Source organism: Podarcis bocagei, assembly GCF_964188305.1.
Source record: "Podarcis bocagei genome assembly, chromosome: 5".
NCBI classification, from domain to species: domain Eukaryota; kingdom Metazoa; phylum Chordata; class Lepidosauria; order Squamata; family Lacertidae; genus Podarcis; species Podarcis bocagei.
In genome coordinates, this window is record NC_138129.1 from 101,512,328 (window position 1) to 101,531,288 (window position 18,961).

General features: G+C 45.3%; 1 protein-coding gene and 1 long non-coding RNA gene across 3 annotated transcripts in view; one reads left to right on the forward strand and one right to left on the reverse strand.

Moving 5' to 3' along the window:
- The window catches only part of LOC308586613 (uncharacterized protein C1orf21), a 180,374-nt gene that overhangs the window by 126,749 nt on the left and 34,664 nt on the right, over positions 1–18,961 (forward strand). For both annotated transcript variants that reach the window (XM_081193359.1, XM_081193358.1), the window contains exons 4-5: positions 788–864; positions 7,119–7,179. In XM_081193359.1, coding sequence (XP_081049485.1) covers positions 788–864; positions 7,119–7,179 — 138 coding nt within the window. The remainder of the gene's footprint in view (positions 1–787; positions 865–7,118; positions 7,180–18,961) is intronic.
- On the reverse strand, positions 14,288–18,961 carry LOC308586632. The gene is made up of 2 exons (XR_014007983.1): positions 14,440–18,961; positions 14,288–14,361 (listed from the first exon to the last, which is right to left on the reverse strand). It is a non-coding gene; the product is annotated as an uncharacterized lncRNA (long non-coding RNA).

Genomic DNA, 18,961 nt, shown 5'->3' on the forward strand with positions numbered 1-18,961 from the left:
ACTGCACCGGGAATACACGGAGGTTCCTGTTTCCTAGAGAAAATCCTGAGGGTTTAATTACCTCATTTGGAGTGTTTTCACTGTGGTATTTGGCTTTTCAGGGTAACCCAAAATGAGTATATGACTGTATCCTAGTGAATCCTATCTTCTCTGTGTTCTAAGAAATGGCCTGTAACACTTACAGCCATGTTTTCTCACTACCCTAGCCACCTTGTTGCTTTTTCTCATCAGCTCCTTGGCTCATCCTCCAAATTCGCTCCATAGACTCTATAGGCTGATTTTATGCCTAAAGTTGCTTTTCCATTGCGACACCCCAAACTTTTCATAGCTCTGAGTCCCTCCCCCACCCATCTCTCTCTCTCTCTCTCTCTCTCTCTCTCTCTCTCTCTCTCTCTCTCTCTGCTTCCATTATCCACCCACCCGCCTTGTGAGTTCTAGAATATATTCCCTGTGTGTCCATATGTGATCATGTAAGAAAATGAGATTGGCATCTGCTGCAAGACCGGGGGATATAACACTTTTAGGCCCTGTGGAGGAGAGAGAACAAGCTTAACGTAACACGTAGAACAGGGTGTTCAAACAATATTTTCGAACAGGGTGTTGATCTGTGAGCTGGTTTCTCATAGCTCAGCATTGTAACATTTGGCCTCTCCGCCTGTATTTTTTGCACCGCTGTGTTTATTATATGTGGCCTCTTTTATCATTCAGTTGCAATCTGATGGCAAATAACTGTTGCTTATTTTTAACCCTAACAGGTTGGTCTGTCTCTCTTCTTTCTCTCTTTCAGGAAAAAAGTGCCACTTCACATGTAAGGCTTAAGCCTAACAAAGAGCTTCCAGGATTAGTACACCAACCTAGAGCAAAGTAAGTCTTACGTTGAGCGTTTCTTCCACTGATGAATTAAAGTGAAATTTCTATTAAACGTTTTACCCAAGGGAGATATTTCTGTCCCCACTTTCCTTTTCCCTCCCCAGAAGAGCCTCATGGCTTATCTGATTCCATCTGTCTATTTGACGTGCTGAAACATTGTCTTCCTATTTTATTTCATTCTGGATTGGCTGCTTAATATTTTAAATAGTTGGCTTGTTACTTTATATTATTTATTATTATTATTATTATTATTATTATTATTATTATTATTATTATTATTATTATTATTATATCTGGGAAAGCTAACATGGTGCCCTCCAGATAGATGTCCTTTGGACTTCAATTTCCATCAGCCTTGCTTACTGGGGTGGATGGGAATTGGAGCCCATCAACTTCTGGAGGGAACCACATTGACTACTCCAGCTTTGTACTGTGATCAAGGTGTTGCCATTTTAACTATTTTTTAAAAAATAAAAAGCAGGACACTGTATTTTGAGAGAGGGGAGAAAACAGCAAATCCAAGCTGGTAGCCTTTGTTTAAGCAGACTTGACGACCTTGGATTGTGCGAACTAGCTACTGCACTGGAGTGCTGAGCAGATGGGAAACAAAGCAGAGAATCAGCTCTCAGTTCTGGTTTGTCAATGGCTCAGGCTGTAGTTTGGATTTTGAACTGTGGTTAGTTCAAGCCACACAATATCTAAATCTGAGCTGTAGCATTGGGTCCTGAAATCTGGCTTAAAATATAGTTTCAGGCCCCAGAATCAGAATATCTTGTACAGAGGTTGAAAATCTGCGTTGGTACATCCATAGAACTAGAGGAAAGTTGGATGTCTCCCTAGGGGCTGCCACAGCCAGCCTCTGTACCTAGCAGTAGGTGGCATGGTATCTGCACAAAGACAAGGGAATGCCCATGAGAATTTGGGTAGTCTTGCTTTTCCGCTTTCAGATATAAACACTGCCAATTAAAAACAGCTTTGTTGCTGAACTCCTGTGACTTGTACCTGAAGCTCTTTGCAGTGGTTTCATACTTGAACACCGAGTTCTCTTCGGGTGCCGTGAGAAATCAAGTTGGGTTGCTGGAATAAGCAAACGGATCTTCTGGCTTTTGGTGAGCAGAACTAGGATGGGAAGCGTGACACACCTTGAGCATCTCATCCCAGCTGTGCTTCTTTGTCTATGTACTTTCTCACTTATGCTACCTACCTTTTGCTTTCTGCCAACTTGCATGGAGGAGAAGGTTCTTTCTTCTGAGCAGAGTAATGGCAGTGGGGAGAATGCCAAAAGAAATGGAGCCAAAGCAGAGCCAGCGAGAAACAAGAGGGAGATATTTGTATGCTTGAAGGAAACCTGAGGTTAGCAGAAGTAAATGAATACTTTAAAAACACCCTAATGAAACACCCCTTCCACCAACCCCAGTACCAAAAAGATCCCCAGCCAGATGAGGACTGAGCATGTTCTATAGCTATAGCATTTTGAGTGTCAGATAGAAAATAAAAACTGAAACCAGGGGAGGGCAGATGGAACAGAAGGGCAGGCCTGGCAGAAGGGCAGGCTGGCATGTCTAGGTGAGCCTTCCTCAACCTGGTGCCTGCCAGATGGCTTGAATTATGCTGCCTGGGGCTGATGGATATGGACGTCCAAAGCATTTGTGGGGTGCTAGGTTGGGAAATGCTAGCGCAGATACATGGCAACATTGCTGTTTTCACAGTCCACCTGTTCAGATTGTTGTAAAAATGAAATTTCTTACATAATGGGCTGCAGTAGCAGTGCTTGTGGGATATTTAGTGTTACAAGCAAATCATTTAACTTTTTCCAACATACATCCCTTGTTAGTAATTACAAGTGCCATCCCCGTAATCATTCTAAAAATAAAACCTTTGTTTTGTGAACAAACAAAACTTAACTGTGTTGGCACCTAGAGAGTTACAGAAGCAAGGCTTGGATTTCAAATGATCTACTATTGTTATTTTGGATGGCATTGTAGAGTAAACAGGCTGTGTCTGTCATGCTCTGCATGTCAAGCAGGTCATCAGCTGCCCTGACATTTCCTTGTCACCTTTTATAAATGACATAGCAGAACTATGTCTCTGCACATGACTTGATCCTGAGAGGGAGACGTTGGGGTATATGTGGCTTCATGGCTGGGGTTTGCTCACCCCGGCATTCTGCTCTTTGCTAAAAAGGGCTTACTTTTTAAAAGGGGTAAGCTGCATGAGGACTAGTTGAAAGTACTGCTGAATTTTTCTGCATCGGTCCGTCTTGGACAGAGGCTAACTACAGCAAATGATGAAAGTGTGGCTGTTACCACGGAGAGAGCTTTCTGGTTCAAGGCATGAATAATCTCATTCATTCATACTAACCATTCTCCCTTCTTGAGTAGGTAAGTGGTTGGATTTTGGAAGAGAGAGCCTAAGAATATACAACTTCAGTTACTCACATTCAACTGATGTTACTGTTTTGCCCCCCACCCTTTCCCTTACTGCCCCTTTTATCTCATTGAAGCAAGGGTCTGCCTTTGCTTTGTTACAACTTAAGCAGAGTATACACTGTCAAATGAGCTTGTTAACCTGATTCACTTCCAAGAGTGAATCCAAGATTTGCAGAAGCGCCAAAAGAAGTAATAAGGGGATAAAGCTCCCTCCTGAATAAAATAAACTTATAAAGTTGCGGCATATGCCAGCCCTGGTAACACAAATGTGTGCTTGTTTAATAAATGAAAAATTTAGAGGGATGGTGATGTTATGTCTAAATGATGGTTTGGAGGGGGGAGTGTGATCCCGTAAATTGATCCTGTGCCATTTAACGTTTTCCTACACCCTCAACCTAAATCTTTCTGTGAATTTCATAACTGGAACTGGGCCACCTCTTCTACTGAAGGTGCACAAAAGGCTCCCAGCTCATCCCCTGAGCAGCCCCTACCCCGTGTCCTCTGGCTTTGTGAGAGCATCTGACCTTACTCTGTGTGTTCATCTTTTATTCTCCCTTGGGGCAGGGTCTGTCGGCTTCTGTCCTGTACCACACAAATGCACTGGCAGCACTTTGCTGGCAACTAATAATAGTATTTTTCCAATCCTGCACACTGCTGTGAAACATGGTCCCGCTGACCTGGGCCTCATGGTTCTGCGAGGTTAATGGAAGTAAATTATCTGACCTTCTGCCTGGAGAGAAGTGATTTTGGGGGGTGGGGAGAGAGAGAGAACCTGGCCTGGGAAATGTCAATGTGTACTAGAGATTTTCAGTGAGTTTAGTGTTAAAGAGTGACTGTGCTACATCTGAATTTTACAGAAAGACCTTTCAGGGGAAAGCTATAAATCATGACTGATTGGTTCTATGGGCAGCCCTGCAAAACCCTCGCTTTCAACGTTGGTGCTTGTAATGCTCACATTATTTGGTGAGAGGGCTCAATGGAATCAACAAGCTCCCGCCCCCCAGCTCAACCAAAGTTTATCCACACCATGCCTTCAGTAGCCTTTGCAAAAATAAATAAGGAGGCCAGGCACCGTCTGTCTCCCCTGTGATTCAAGTCCTCAGTAGTGATCTGTCTTCTGAATTTGCTCCCTCTCATCCAAGGCAGTGATATACGCAGGGCTCTTTTACGTCGTACTCAGATCTGCCAGGCTGCAGCTCTCGGTGTGTGCTTTAATGACCCTTGTGCAACAGGGACAGTTGGCTAGAAGCCACGGGTAGCCTTATTGACATGACTGACCTTACTTCCACTGTCCGTCATTATGCCCCTGTAGGCCAGTTTGGGGGACTCAAAATCTGGGTCCTGCATGCAAGCTTCCCATAGGCGCCCCTGTGAGACTCAGATGCTAAACTAGATAGGCATTTGGTTGGATCCAGGATGCTGTTTTCCTGGTACCCATCTTTAGTGAATCACGTTTTCCCTGCCATTCCGCATGCTGCAGCTGGCACCGTTGAATTTGAAGAATTACAGGATTGCTGTTTTTCTAATGTACTTTTAACTGAAAGGACAGACACCATGTTTGCTTTCAAATCCGCACAGGACAGTTAACCTCAAGGTAGATAAATACAACGTACAGCCTGCCTTCAGCAATGTGTATGAATGGATGGGGACGTCACAGGCAGTAATGCGAGAATGCAGCTGCTTTAAAGAACACAGAAGTCCTTATTTCCATCTAGAATATGTTGGTGAGTGTGAGTGACAGGGGTGGCACAGTTCAGTATACAACAGGAGAGAGTGCCATTTTACAGTGTATATTTGCATCCTGCCTGTGCCTCAGGGTGGATTTGCCTTTAATCTTCTCAGCTGGAGTAAATCGGCAGTGGGCATCTGATGCTCTCATAGGCAAGTCCAAAGGCAGAAGTGGAAGCAGGAGAGTGGGATGAGGGAGGCCCAGAGGCAGAGATGAGCCAGGCTGGTGAAGAAGCAAGGGTGTCTCCCCTTCCTGCTGTGACAGGAGAGGCATGAAGCGGGAGGAGTAAAGGTAGGCATGCTGTCATAGTCTCAGATTGCTTGGGAGAGGAGAAGAGGAGACTTAGGCAGCTGTGGGAAGGAGGGGCAAGACCAGGGCCGGATTTAGGTTTGATGAGGCACTAAGCTTCTGAAGGTAATGGGGCCCTTTGTATGTGATAATTTAGGGAATAGCAGGCTAGCAGGCGGGGCCCATGACTTACATCATAGGAGTCTACACAACACAAAACACTATTGCTGTATGTAGGTTTTATTTTATTTGTTTTTTATCTTATATTTTGGAAATGTACATCCAGGTTTTTTCTTCTTTTAAATTTTTTGGGGACCCCCAAGAGAGTGGGGCCCTAAACTATAGCTTGTTTAGCTTATACATAAATCTGGCACTGGGCAAGACTTACCAAAGAAAAGTTGTGGTGCTCACTAGGCCAGAGTGAGCAAATCCAGTTTCTTCTAATAAAGAGTAAAATTCACTTATTCCATGTGATTTTATTGCTGGCTGACTTCTGACAGAGGCCCACACACAGTGTGCCCTGTGGACAGGAAGGGCCGAGGTGGTAACAGGTAAAAAATTGACACAACAATGTTCTGGAATTGAAAATGGCCACAACTTTATTGATTACAGATAAGAGTAGGCTTCGGCTTATGCCCCTGGGTGTGTATCCTGAATCAGCCTCCTGCCTGAAGGCTGACGTTTAGATAGGATCATGCCTGGGTTACAGGCCACCCCAAGATGCAGGTCAACTAAAATGGCCCCCAAGGCCACCATTGGAAGTTCTATGGTCCTTCCGCTCCCCTCTTGACTTCTGGACAGAATCTTACACCCAGACCCCTTTACGAGGGTCCCCTGAGATACTGCACCTGCTAGAGGAAGAGGGTAATGCACCAATTCATCCTCTACCAGGAAATAGACTAAGGATTCAACCTAATGCCTTATTTCTCACATTGGTCAGCCAGCGGAACGGAAATGGCAGTGGATTGGGGCCAGTGCTTTCCTCTCTAGTTTGAATGTGGCAGCCTTAAGAGTGACACAGTACTGTACACAGTGTCTGTGTACAGCAGATTGGGTCCATTTATTGATCTCACTGGGCCTCTCAAATATTTTATTTTGAAAATTGATATCCTCAGTGGTGTTTAACTACGGCAAGTAGAGTAATACCCACTGAAATGAATAGACTTAACATAGTTGTGTTCATTAATTTCAGTGGGTCTACTTCAAGGAAATCTATGTTCCAGCATACAAGACGACTTTTTATCGCTGGAAAATCACCCCAAAAGTCGGGGTCGTCTTATATGTTGGGTATACGCGTTGGGAAGGAGGAGCCTGTGAGCAGAGGTGCCCCTTCGGCCGTCACTCCTCCTCCCTCCCCACAGAAGGGGACGTGGAAAGTCCTTCTGAGCGTGGCGCCCGCCCGCCTGCCCGCCAAATGCCCGCTCTGCCCCTGGCGACGCTCAAACTCTATAACTCTAAAACTCTAAAATTGAACAGCAAAAGTTGGGGGTCACCTTATACGCCCAGTCACCTAATACGCTGGAATCTACGGTACTTGAATCCTACCCCCTGCTTTCCCCCTCCACCAAAGGAGTTGCTCAAGGTGACTCACAGACAGAAATGCAAACAGCAGTCATTCAACAATTAGAGCACAAGTTATCAGACCAAAGGCAGCAGCAAAAACTAAGCACAAAGAACAGCACTTGTGTTCAATTCCTTAAGCAGCAGGAGAATCAAAATTTTTATTTAAAAAGGAGTGCTCTCAATTGCTGACTGAATACAAACAAAAAGGGAAATGAATCTGTTCTTTTTGTGTGTTTCAGCATGCACATCTCTGAAAGCCAACAAGAATTCTTCAGAATGCTGGATGAGAAAATTGAAAAGGTAAGCATAACTTAGAATATGTTTCTGCATGGCAATTATGGAATTTGACCTAGACACAAGAATCTATTAGGGGACTTAATCTAGGGCGGTTTCTCATGTTGATGATGTTTCCATTCTAAATAATTGCAGTTACATCCATTCAGGTTGTCATGATGTCAGTCTTCAAATATTTATTGCAAAAGTGACAACAAACTTGTGAATACTAAACCAACCTTTTGTTGGATGGCCATTATTTTGAATGGGATGTGAAATCTCATGCATGTTACCACCTTGTACGTGGGAACAGACAAGGGCTAAGGTGAGTATTTAGCAGTGAAGCAGCTCAAGGGGGGAGGATTTACTGTGGAGGAAGGGAGCATTCTGTTCTAGTCAGAGCAGCCTTTGATGTCCCTGCATTGGATGCCTCCTGGTCTCAAATGCCAGGTCAGGACACTGGCCAGCTTATCACCAGTGAGATCAGTTATTCAAGTTCATGGGTAGGCAAACTAAGGCTCGGGGGCCGGATCCGGCCCAATCGCCTTCTAGATCTGGCCCATGGACAGTTCAGGAATTAACATGCTTTTACATGAGTAGAATGTGTCCTTTTATTTAAAATGCATCTTTGGGTTATTTGTGGGGCATAGGAATTCATTCATCCCCCCCCCCTCCAAAATATAGTCTGGCCCTCCACAAGGTCTGAGGGACAGTGGATCAGCCCCCTGCTGAAAAAGTTTGCTGACCCCTGTCCTAGTTGCTCAGGGCAGCAATCAGCTCTGACCTAGATAGTAGTTAAGGGAATATCATCTGACTTGACATGGCATATTTGTGTAAGGAGGCTTCTCAGTCACTCTTGATTCTCCTTGTCCATACAGTGGTGCCCCGCAAGACGAATGCCTCGCAAGACGGAAAACTCGCTAGACGAAAGAGTTTTCCATTTTGGAGGTGCTTCGCAAAACGAATCTCCTATGGGCTTGCTTCGCAAGACGACAATGTCTTGCGAGTTCCTGCGGGGTTTTTCCCCTCTCCCCCCCTTTTTCTAAGCCGCTTATCAGCTGATCCGATAAGCCGCTAATAGCGCTAATCCTCTAATCCATCAATGGGCTTGCTTCGCAAGACGAAAAAACCGCTAGACAAAGAGAATCACAGAACGGATTCTTTTCGTCTTGCGAGGCACCACTGTAGTTTTTAAAAAATCACATTGTGGTTTTAAAAAAATGTTCTGAGCACATCCCATGTTCATCCTAGGTGAGAAGTATTGTTATTATCCCAAATAACAAAATCACTTCTACCCTTTAGTGGAGCACAGTAATAATGTCAAATAAGTCATTCTGTGATATCAAAAAATGCAAGAGAGTGGTTGTCAGGGGGGCTAAATTAAGCATTATGAAAGAAAGAGTATTGTGTACGTACCCTTTCATCCAAGTGTTTCATCTCAGTGACTGTACCGATCTAGAGAATGAGCCCAGCCTACTAACCAGGGGCTCCTTCCAGGCCTGCCCACTCCCTTCTCCTCCCTTGGCATGGGATCAGAAGCTTCATCTTCCATTTTAGGTTAACTACAGTTTAGTGTGTCATCTCAACCCTGAATTGTGGTTGATCTTAATGATAGGTAGTGAAAACAAGCTACCGTGTTTTTTGCCCCATAGGATGCACCTCGTTTTTTTGGGGGGGAAATAAAGGGGGGAAATTATATTTTTTTTTCCAGGTGCGGGGCTGGGGTGGGGGAAGCCCGAGCTTCCCCCGACCCCAGCCCCCAGAACAGGCTGCTATCCGCTAGCCGTGGGAGAGCCGCGCGACTTCGCGCGGCTCTCCCACGGCTAGCGGAGCGCTGCGCGAAGCCCGAAGCTTGGGGCATTCTGAGCTCAGCGCACCCCAAGCTTCTGGGTGCCGGCAAGGTCTCCATTAGCCGTGGGAGAGCCGCGCAACGTTGCGCGGCTCTCCCATGGCTAGCGGAGCGCTGCGCGAAGCCCAAAGCTTGGGGCGTGCTGAGCTCAGCACGCCCAAAGCTTCTGGGTGCCAGCAAGGTCTCCGCTAGACGTGGGAGAGCTGCGTCTCCCACAGCTAGCGGATAGCTTCCTGAAGCCTGGAGAGCGAGATGGGTCAGTGCGCACCGACCCCCCTCACTCTCCAGGCTTCAGCGAAAGCCTGCATTCGCCCCATAGGACGCACACACATTTCCCCTTCATTTTTGGAGGGGGAAAAGTGTGTCCTATAGGGCGAAAAATACGGTAACATCATAAACCATGATTTGAAGTTGGCTTGTTCCCATTAACCTTAGTTAAGATTGACCACAGTTTGTCTGGGTTCAGATGACACAGAGAGCTGTAGCTCGTGTAAAAGAGACGCAGGAGCTTCCACACACCTCCTCATGACACACGGCAGGAAGAGCAGGACGGGTGCAAACCTGGGGGAAGATTAGGCTCATTCTCTTAATGCTTAACTACGGTTTGGTTAGAATTACATTTAAACCAACCCAGTGTCTGCCTGCCTTGGTTTGGAAAGCCTTTTAATGCAGTGCATTAAAACTGGCTGTTTTTCTGCTTTGGTTCTTGAATAACAACCAGCATTTGAGAAAAAATTCCTAATGGATAAGTACTTTTTGCACCGATAATTCATGAAGGACTCTACTTTTATGTTCACCTTTGATATCTAGTCACAGATTTCAGTGGGCGTTTCAGATCATTCAGACAGCTGATATTTCAGGTGCCTGTACTGAAAATAATCACAGTAGCTAAATAAAACATCTGAGCACACTTGTTTTTATTTCATAGAATCATAGAATCATAGAGTTGGAAGAGACCACAAGGGCCATCAAGTCCAACCCCCTGCCAAGCAGGAAACACCATCAGAGCACTCCTGACATATGGTTGTCAAGCCTCTGTTTAAAGACCTCCAAAGGAGGAGACTCCACCACACTCCTTGGCAGCAAATTCCACTGTCAAACAGCTCTTACTGTCAGGAAGTTCTTCCCAATGTTTAGGTGGAATCTTCTTTCTTGGAGTTTGGATCCATTGCTCCGTGTCCGCTTCTCTGGAGCAGCAGAAAACAACCTTTCTCCCTCCTCTATGTGACATCCTTTTATATATTGGAACATGGCTATCATATCACCCCTTAACCTCCTCTTCTCCAGGCTAAACATGCCCAGCTCCCTTAGCCGTTCCTCATAAGGCATCGTTTCCAGGCCTTTGACCATTTTGGTTGCCCTCCTCTGGACACGTTCCAGTTTGTCATTGTCCTTCTTGTACTGTGGTGCCCAGAACTGGACACAGTACTCCAGGTGAGGTCTGACCAGAGCAGAATACAGTGGCACTATTACTTCCCTTGATCTAGATGCTATACTCCTATTGATGAGGCCCAGAATTGCATTGGCTTTTTTAGCTGCCGCGTCACACTGTTGGCTCATGTCAAGTTTGTGGTCAACCAAGACTCCTAGATCCTTTTCACATGTACTGCTCTCAAGCCAGGTGTCCCCCATCTTGTATTTGTGCCTCTCATTTTTTTTTGCCCAAGTGCAATACTTTACATTTCTCCCTGTTAAAATTCATCTTGTTTGTTTTTGCCCAGTTTTCTAATCTGTCAAGGTCGTTTTGAAGTGTGATCCTGTCCTCTGGGGTGTTAGCCACCCCTCCCAGTTTGGTGTCATCTGCAAATTTGATCAGGATGCCCTTGAGTCCATCATCCAAGTCGTTGATAAAGATGTTGAATAAGACCGGGCCCAAGACAGAACCCTGTGGCACCCCACTAGTCACTCTTCTCCAGGATGAAGAGGAACCATTGATGAGCACCCTTTGGGTTCGGTCAGTCAGCCAGTTACAAATCCACTGAGTGGTAGCATAGTCAAGACCGCATTTTACCAGCTTCTTTACAAGAATATCATGGGGCACCTTGTCAAATGCCTTACTGAAATCAAGGTAGGCTATATCCACTGAGTTCCCTTCATCTACCAGGCTTGTAATTCTGTCAAAAAACGAGATCAGGTTAGTCTGACATGACTTATTTTTCAGAAATCCATGCTGACTATTGGTGATCACAGCATTCCTTTCTAGGTGCTCACAGACTGTTTTCTTAATGATCTGCTCCAGAATCTTCCCTGGTATTGATGTCAGACTGACTGGGCGGTAATTATTTGGGTCCTCTCTTTTCCCCTTTTTGAAAATAGGGACAACATTTGCCCTCCTCCAGTCTGCCGGGACTTCGCCTGTTCTCCAGGAATTCTCAAAGATGACTGCCAGTGGTTCTGAGATCACATCTGCCAGTTCTTTTAATACTCTTGGATGCAGTTCATCATTCATATCTCTGCAGTGGTGCAAAGTTGATTACAGTACATTTAAGTATTTTGTCATGGTAATAAAGCTCCAGGCAATGATTGGCTATTTTACTGTCACAGAAATGTGGAGTAAGCAGTAGTGTCTCCCGCTGCCATTGGCTGAGCTGCTCAGATACAAGGAGGACATACCTAATTCCTACCATTGGCCTTGCTGGCAGTGGCTGAATCAGGTCAGTCCACTGCAGAAAACAAACCAAAGCACACCATAACCACATGGGGGGAGAGGAAGTGTGCCCTTAGCTTTCAACCTTGCCAACTAAAATTTGCCCTTGCAAATTGAAGTTGCCCTCTACCAAACAAATAAGAAGGAAGTGTGCTTTGAAACTTTTATGTGATATGGTTATGTGGCAGAGATTTTTGCCCATAACTCTCCACAGTGTAAGTGTAAAGGTAAAGGGACCCCTGACCATTAAGTCCAGTCGTGACCAACTCTGGGGTTGCGGTGCTCATCTCGCTTTATTGGCCAAGGGAGCCAGCGTACAGCTCATGTGGCGAACAAGAGCAGCACACGGAAACGCCTTTTACCTTCCCGCCAGAGCGGTACCTATTTATCTACCGTATTTTTCGCCCCATAGGGCGCACATAGTTTTTTTTGGGGGGGGAATAAAGAAAAAAAAATATTTCCCACCCAGGCGTGGGGCTGGGGTGGGGGAGCTTCCCCCGACCCCAGCCCCCAGAACAGGCTGCTCAGCGCGCCCCGGGCTTCAGGCAGCAGGCTGCTATCCGCAAGCCTAGGGAGTCCTGCGGGAACTCCCACGGGGTCCCCTGGCTTGCGGATATCATCCTGAAGCCTGGAGAGCGAGAGGGCTCTCCAGGCTTCAGTGAAATCCTGCATTCGCCCCATAGGACGCACACATATTTTCCCTTCATTTTTGGAGGGGAAAAGTGCATCCTATAGGGCGAAAAATAAATACGGTACCTGCACTTTGACGTTCTTTCGAACTGCTAGGTTGGCAGGAGGGACCGAGCAATGGGAGCTCACCCCGTCGCGGGGATTTGAACCGCCGACTTTCTGATCGGCAAGTCCTCTGTGGTTTAACCCACAGCGCCACCCGCGTCCCACAGTGTACCTGTATGGAATAACAATATTTCCGTGACAAAATATGTGACATGTTCGTTGACAAAGTAAATATAAGGGCTCTCTGTTTCCTTATTAGAAAAGGAATCTTTTGTTCTCTCTTGGCTGCATATAACCTTTTTGGTGGTTGTGCACACATTTCCTCCCCAAAGTCAGAAATAGTTTAGCAAGGTTAACATTTCCATTTTATCTGCCATAAGCTTGGGATACCCATTTCTATATTTAAAGCCAGTGATTGGCAGATGATAATTTGCAGGTAGGACTGGAAACACCACAAAGCACTGCAGCCAACTCAGCCAGCCATTCCCAAAGGATACCATGGAAGATAGTATCAAAGATCACTCAGATATCAAGAAGAGTTAAGAGGGTCATTCTGTCTCTCTCTGACTCCTGGTTGAAATTATCAACTCCCAATTTAGCTTCTCAAACAATCAGCCTTTCCTGTGCCACCATTGGCTATTGCCAGATGCCACTTGCACTCCCATTTCCCTCTCCTCCTCCTCTTTGTGGGACACTGGAAGTTGGACCCAATATCCTGCTACAGTTATTGGAGTCCTGGGCTTCACATGCAAGTGTAATCCTGCTGTTAATATATAGTCCAGAATAAGCAACAGGGCTGCACAAATGAGAAGCCAAGCTAATGGAGGAGGTAGATATTTAGGGAAAGTTTAATAAGCTTAAAGATTTATTTTAAATAGGACTTACCAAAGCGTAGCCAAAATCACAAGGGAAGCTTCGCAGCACAGCAGAGAATGGAGAATTTATGATAGAATCAATTAGGCCTGAAGAATGAGTCCCAGGCGTCAATTAGAGGGGATTGGGTCAGTAGGACAAGTAATTAGCTTGACCTTAGAAATCAAGACATGAATATTATCTTCAGAAGCCATGAGTATGAGTTGCAACAAAACAGTGAGAATCAAATACTGATGATTCTTAGGAGATTCACTACAGGCGACACTTCTCTCAAACAAATTAATTAGCCTCAGAAGCAACGTTGCTGAATTGAGGCAGCGCCTGAAACTTGCTCTTTGATATTGGACAACCGAGGCAGCCCTGACCACAAGGTCAGATTTTTGCTGTCACTCAAGGTGGCAAGATTGGAGAGAGGCTTAACAAAATAGGGTACAGCCCACAGGGAAGTTTTCCATGCAAGCCCTGTTGAAATTCATTGGAGCCTAGCGCTTGTTCATTTCAACGAGGCTAGCATAGGAAATCCCCAGGATGGGCTGTGTCTCACATTAAACTATGGGTGTGCCGTGTGGATTTTCTGCCTCTGGCACCAAAATGTCTTGGGCCACTTCTATAAAAGAACCTTTCAGAAAAGATTTAAGTTGAACAGTGGAAATGGAGCAATACCAACTTACAGACAAATTCTAAATTCCTGACTGACAGCTAATTTTCAGGTGAATTGAAGGGGTAATGCATGGATTAAGGCTGCGTTACTGTTTTGACCCAGTGGACCAAATCCTTATTGGTTCCTACCCCTACTTGCCAAATTTGAAAGGTAGATGGGACAGCCCACCTGTCAATCACCTCCAGCCATCAGATGATTGGCAAGTAGCTTGTCCCACCCACTTGTCACAGTCCTTTTCACAGTGCTTAGGAACTGCCAAGCATAGGGCTGACAGAGCTGCTTTCTGAATTGATTGCTTGCGTACCGGTAATTGAGTTCCCCACATAACTGGATAAAGTGATTTTTTGTAATGTGGGGGGGGGGGAGAGAGAGAGGGTGCCCTAACAACACTGACGACATGATGGGAAAGATTTGGGGCCCATTTGGCTCCACAGTTGCTAATCTCTAAGAGTGTGACTATTAGATGTGATAGCAGCGTGATTCAATTTGGATTGTAGAGGTTTTTTGTAAAGCACGGAGTACTGGAGTTTGATCTTGAGCATCAGGGGAGAGTGAGATCTTTACTTCACCAGTGCTTTCCCCCAGAGTCATTGCTGTGCCCCTGTATGTGTTCCCTGCCTGCACCACAGTCACATAGTTCTAATAGGTAGGTAGGAGGTCAGAGAACTTGCACAGGAGCAAATTGGGGGCAGCAGAGGGAGGAGATACTGTGACTGGAAGAAGAGTACAGCTCTCTTCTCCTTCTTGCCCAAGCTGTGCTGCACATCTCACGCCACCCTCTGGGCTGCTCTCTTGCCCAGTTTGGCGCTAAGTAAAATGGTAGGTTGTGGCAATATCTGGTATGCCGTGCACTTGTTAAACTTCAGTTCTCTATATTTTTTACAGTCACCAATACTTTATTTTGGCAGAATGAAAAATGTTTCCCCTCTCCCCAGAGTTTCACAACAAAATACAGGAATTGATTCAGACATTGAACCTGTTTCTGGTAGCTGTAAGTCATACTGACGACCAGCTGGACATGTCTGCACTCATGAGCTCTGTGAATCCAGCATTTGGATATATTTTTATTTTCATGCCAATGCAAGGGAGCAGCCCTTTGATGAACAAAAGTCTGACCAGCACAGCCCCATCTCAGACTCCCCATTTCCTTTGTGGCAGCTGCCTTGGAGCTGGTGGCTGTAAGTCTGGAGGAAAGAAAAGAGCAGTTGCCATTAGTGCTGCCCTGCTCTGGCTCAGCCCTGACAACAGCCAGACTCTCCCAGCCTTCTGGGAGGAAGCAGAAGGCCCCAGCTTAAAGGCTGCTTCTTTTGAATGCAGAGGGCTTCCTTTCAGACTTGGCTGCAGGGAAATCCAGGAGAGACCATGAAAGTGCACTGAATTTAGCTCTTTCCAAAGGGTAGTGAGACATCACTTTAAAATTGAGGATCAAAACAAGGACATCTATTACGGGAGGTGTGTGTGTACATCTTGTAGGCTGGATTGCCATTCATAATGTACTTAATAAATTATTTTTTCCTACATACACACACATCTGACACCATAAGCCATTTCATGGCAGTGCCACAGTAAACCACTTTATTTGTGAAATCATGAATGGGGTGTGTTATTGGGATGTACAATGGAGCTTTTTTGCGCAATATACAAGTGGTTCTGTGATACGTGGTTTTTACTGCCAGGGCAGGCTCTTACGCTACAAAAGTTATTGGTTAAAATGGGAGTGCTGTGGACGCATCCATTCATTTATTTGCAAAAAGTAAATGCCATGTACATGTGTGCATGCAAACGCGCAGGCCTTTTTTGTTCCATCCTTTCTGAGAAGGCAGTTTTTGAAAAATGGGAGTTCCTGTAGCAGTGAGCCGTTTCTTTATTGCTTTGGGGTGCTAGTCATGAAAAGGCCTCTGTGCCTTGCCAGCTTTCTTAGCAACAGCTAAAGGAGAGGCTGTTTGGCACAGTTTCTTTCACCACAGCAGCGGCAGCCCACCCAACCTCTTCCTTTGCTTGCTTTGTATGCCAGCTAGAGAAGCAGCTTCGCATAGTTAAATGCAGGAGCAAGAGGAGAGGCTGTGTTGCCTTCACACAGACTGCTCTCCCCAACCCCACACTGTGGAAGATTTAGGTTAGAGGAATTCTGAGATCCTGCGATGCCAGCCTGTTGTTTTAAAACAAGAAAGCAACTAATAAACGGATATGGGGGGGGGGGACGGGGGACGCAGTATCCCAATAAGAACATGAGACTGATTGTACTTTTTAAAACTGTTGGAACTGGGAGGAGCCTGCTGTTTTTCAATTCAAATTGATCCTGGGGTCTGTGCTTCTTCTGTTGAGGAGAAAACATGCCACAATTGTGCAACAAAGTGCATGCATAGTTTCTTTCTGTGAGAGGGGATTTTTCTGAACTTGCAAAATACAGTATTTAGAATTAGGAACAGTTAATAGGGTTGCCATACATCCGGAATTTCCTGGACATATCCAGAATATTGCAGTCGGAAGCGGTGTCTAGGTGAAAATTGCTAAAATGTCCGGGAAAATCCGGATGTATGGCAACCCATGTTGGCAGTGTCGTTTTTGGCAATTTACCTTAAAAATAGCTCAACAACTTTCCTGTCTGGATTTTTACTGCTTGAAATTTGGCAATCCCATTTTTAAGGACTACAGAGTTGGAAATTTTTGTATTAGAAATTATCTGCATGCTTTCTTCTTTGGGTAAATTTTAAAAATGCATGTGTATTTTCAGAATGGGTAGGAGAATGTGGACTGTTTGGCCTCAGAGTAGCTTACCAGGTTCTTCCCAGAAACCCTGCGAAGCAGTTTAGGCTGAGGGATACTGACTCGCCCAAGGTCATCCCAAGAGCTTCATGGATGAGTAGGGCTTTGAACTTGGGTGTCTCTCATCACAGTCCAGCACTCCGGCCACATCGCCACACTGGCTGCTCCATGTCATTCATGACGAAGTTAGCAATTATTAGAGCGGGAGGCAGCAAGCAGGAAAATAACTTTATTGAAAGTTGGACTTTGTTGTAATGGAATGGCAAATTAGAAGACACTTCTGATGCATGTGCTCACAAAATATTTTTTAAGATATAGATGGGGAAGATGCGCAAATAGTACTCTAAAAAGTGCTTGTCTGATACTGCCTGAAATGTATGTCATTCCTTTGTATTATTCATATGCTGCTTAGGATCAGTGCTATTTTTCTAGAAAAAGAGGTGCCAGAACTCACCATGAACCCCTCCCTCGTTCTCTTATGATGGCAATGGGGCCCACCTGGGAGCTGCCAGAACTGGGTTCCAGCTGAAAGAAAGCCCTGCTTAGGATTACTTAGGAAAAACATCATGACTTGCTTGAGGTTGCCCAGCTCAAATCTTATTTGCAATTCAGTCTTATGTAACTGACTTAATGTGGGCATCACTTTCATGGACTAGGCCAGAGCTAAACTACAGTTGATGACTTGTCTTTCACTGGTTTACAATGTTCCTATCCTGAAATGATTTGCATTAAATGCTTTGGCTCCATCTGGAAGCTTTTGGTTCCATCCTGGTTTCTGCAGGGTTTGGGTGCATGACAGAGTTCCCCTGGGGAGCTTGCTTGCACACTTCACCAAGCAGGGTTGAACTCTCTGTGCATCAGTTGATGCGTGAGAAGGTGAAAAGTCTTGCTTGCTGCAGGGTATGAGGCATCCATCCCATCCCATAGGACACCAGATGTGGGGCTGGTGGGTGTGCTTTGGTGGAAGGACCTTGCAGATCAAATGGAGAAGCTGGTGGGCCAGATTTGGCCTACAGACCAGAAAATCCCCACCCCTGAGCTAGACCTTCTCATCCATAACCTCCTCTCACTTCAAGCCCCCTCATCCACAGCCAACTTCTCTTTTACAGCCTCCTCTACTGGCGTTTCAAACATGTAATGCAAAGGGAGGTTTTACTCCCTTCCCTCAAGATGTTGGAAATCATTATTGATAAACCCACATGCATAAATCTTCTTGAGTTACCCTCCTTACCCTTTCTGGTGATTTGGGTTAAGTGTGATAGTGTTGCCCGTTTTGTGACGTGAAAGTAAGAAAAATGAATCCATATTGCAGCTTGGAAAACTTCAAAGTGAAACTGATCAGTATGAAGCTTGCATGCTATATTCAAAGGAGCTGTTTTCAAATGTGACATGATACTGGCTTCTTAATTTGATTAATACTTTTAGCCATGATCCCCTTTCTCCTCTTTACATGGTAGTCGCTTTCAGAGATTGACTATGCTGAAGAACTACATGTCACACTTCAGGAAGACGTGGGCTGTATCCCTCATTTCTTAACCAGTGTGTATGTTCTTGTTCTCGCCTCTCCCTTTTTTCAAGTGCTGCTGCTGCTGCCTACGCAAAGTAATCAGAAAGCTTGACAAGATGCTTAAAAAATAGAGCAAGTGCTTCAGCTAAATTCCAAACCGAGGAATAATAATTGCCAGAGGCGCAAAAGTCCCCTGGTGCCAGGGTTGCTGAAGAAGATGGGAAGCAGGTTTCTCCTCCTCTCATAGGTTCTGCCATCTATGGGACCTGTCTGTTGCCTCTTCCTACTTCCTAGAGGAAGTGGCTCAGGGAAGTAGTAATTATTACATTTCTAAGGAAGGCTCTTCTGGACCCCCAGGATTGTGCAAATCTTAGCTGGTTGCAAACACACACCCCTTCAGGAGTTGAACTAGTGATTCATGTGCAACTCTGGGTATTCTTGGATGACACCCATTATCTAGATCTGTTTCATTCTGGGTTCAAGCCTGGGTTGGCACTAAGGTGGTCTTGGTGGTCCTGTTTGATGCTCACAGAACAATAGGAGGGCAGTACATTTGCTATTTTATGATTGCTCCCTTGTGACATCCAGTAATGCCTAGGGTAACACTCTGCCCTAACCACATATGACAAAGAGGTTTCCTACTGAAAACACTATAGGACCAAACACAGAAGGATTCAGTGTAGCTGCCAAAGAGCTGGAATCAACGTAGCTAGTTCTGTTTTTCCTGTGTTAAATGTGTATATACTTCTCTCTCTCTCTCTGTTTTTCCCT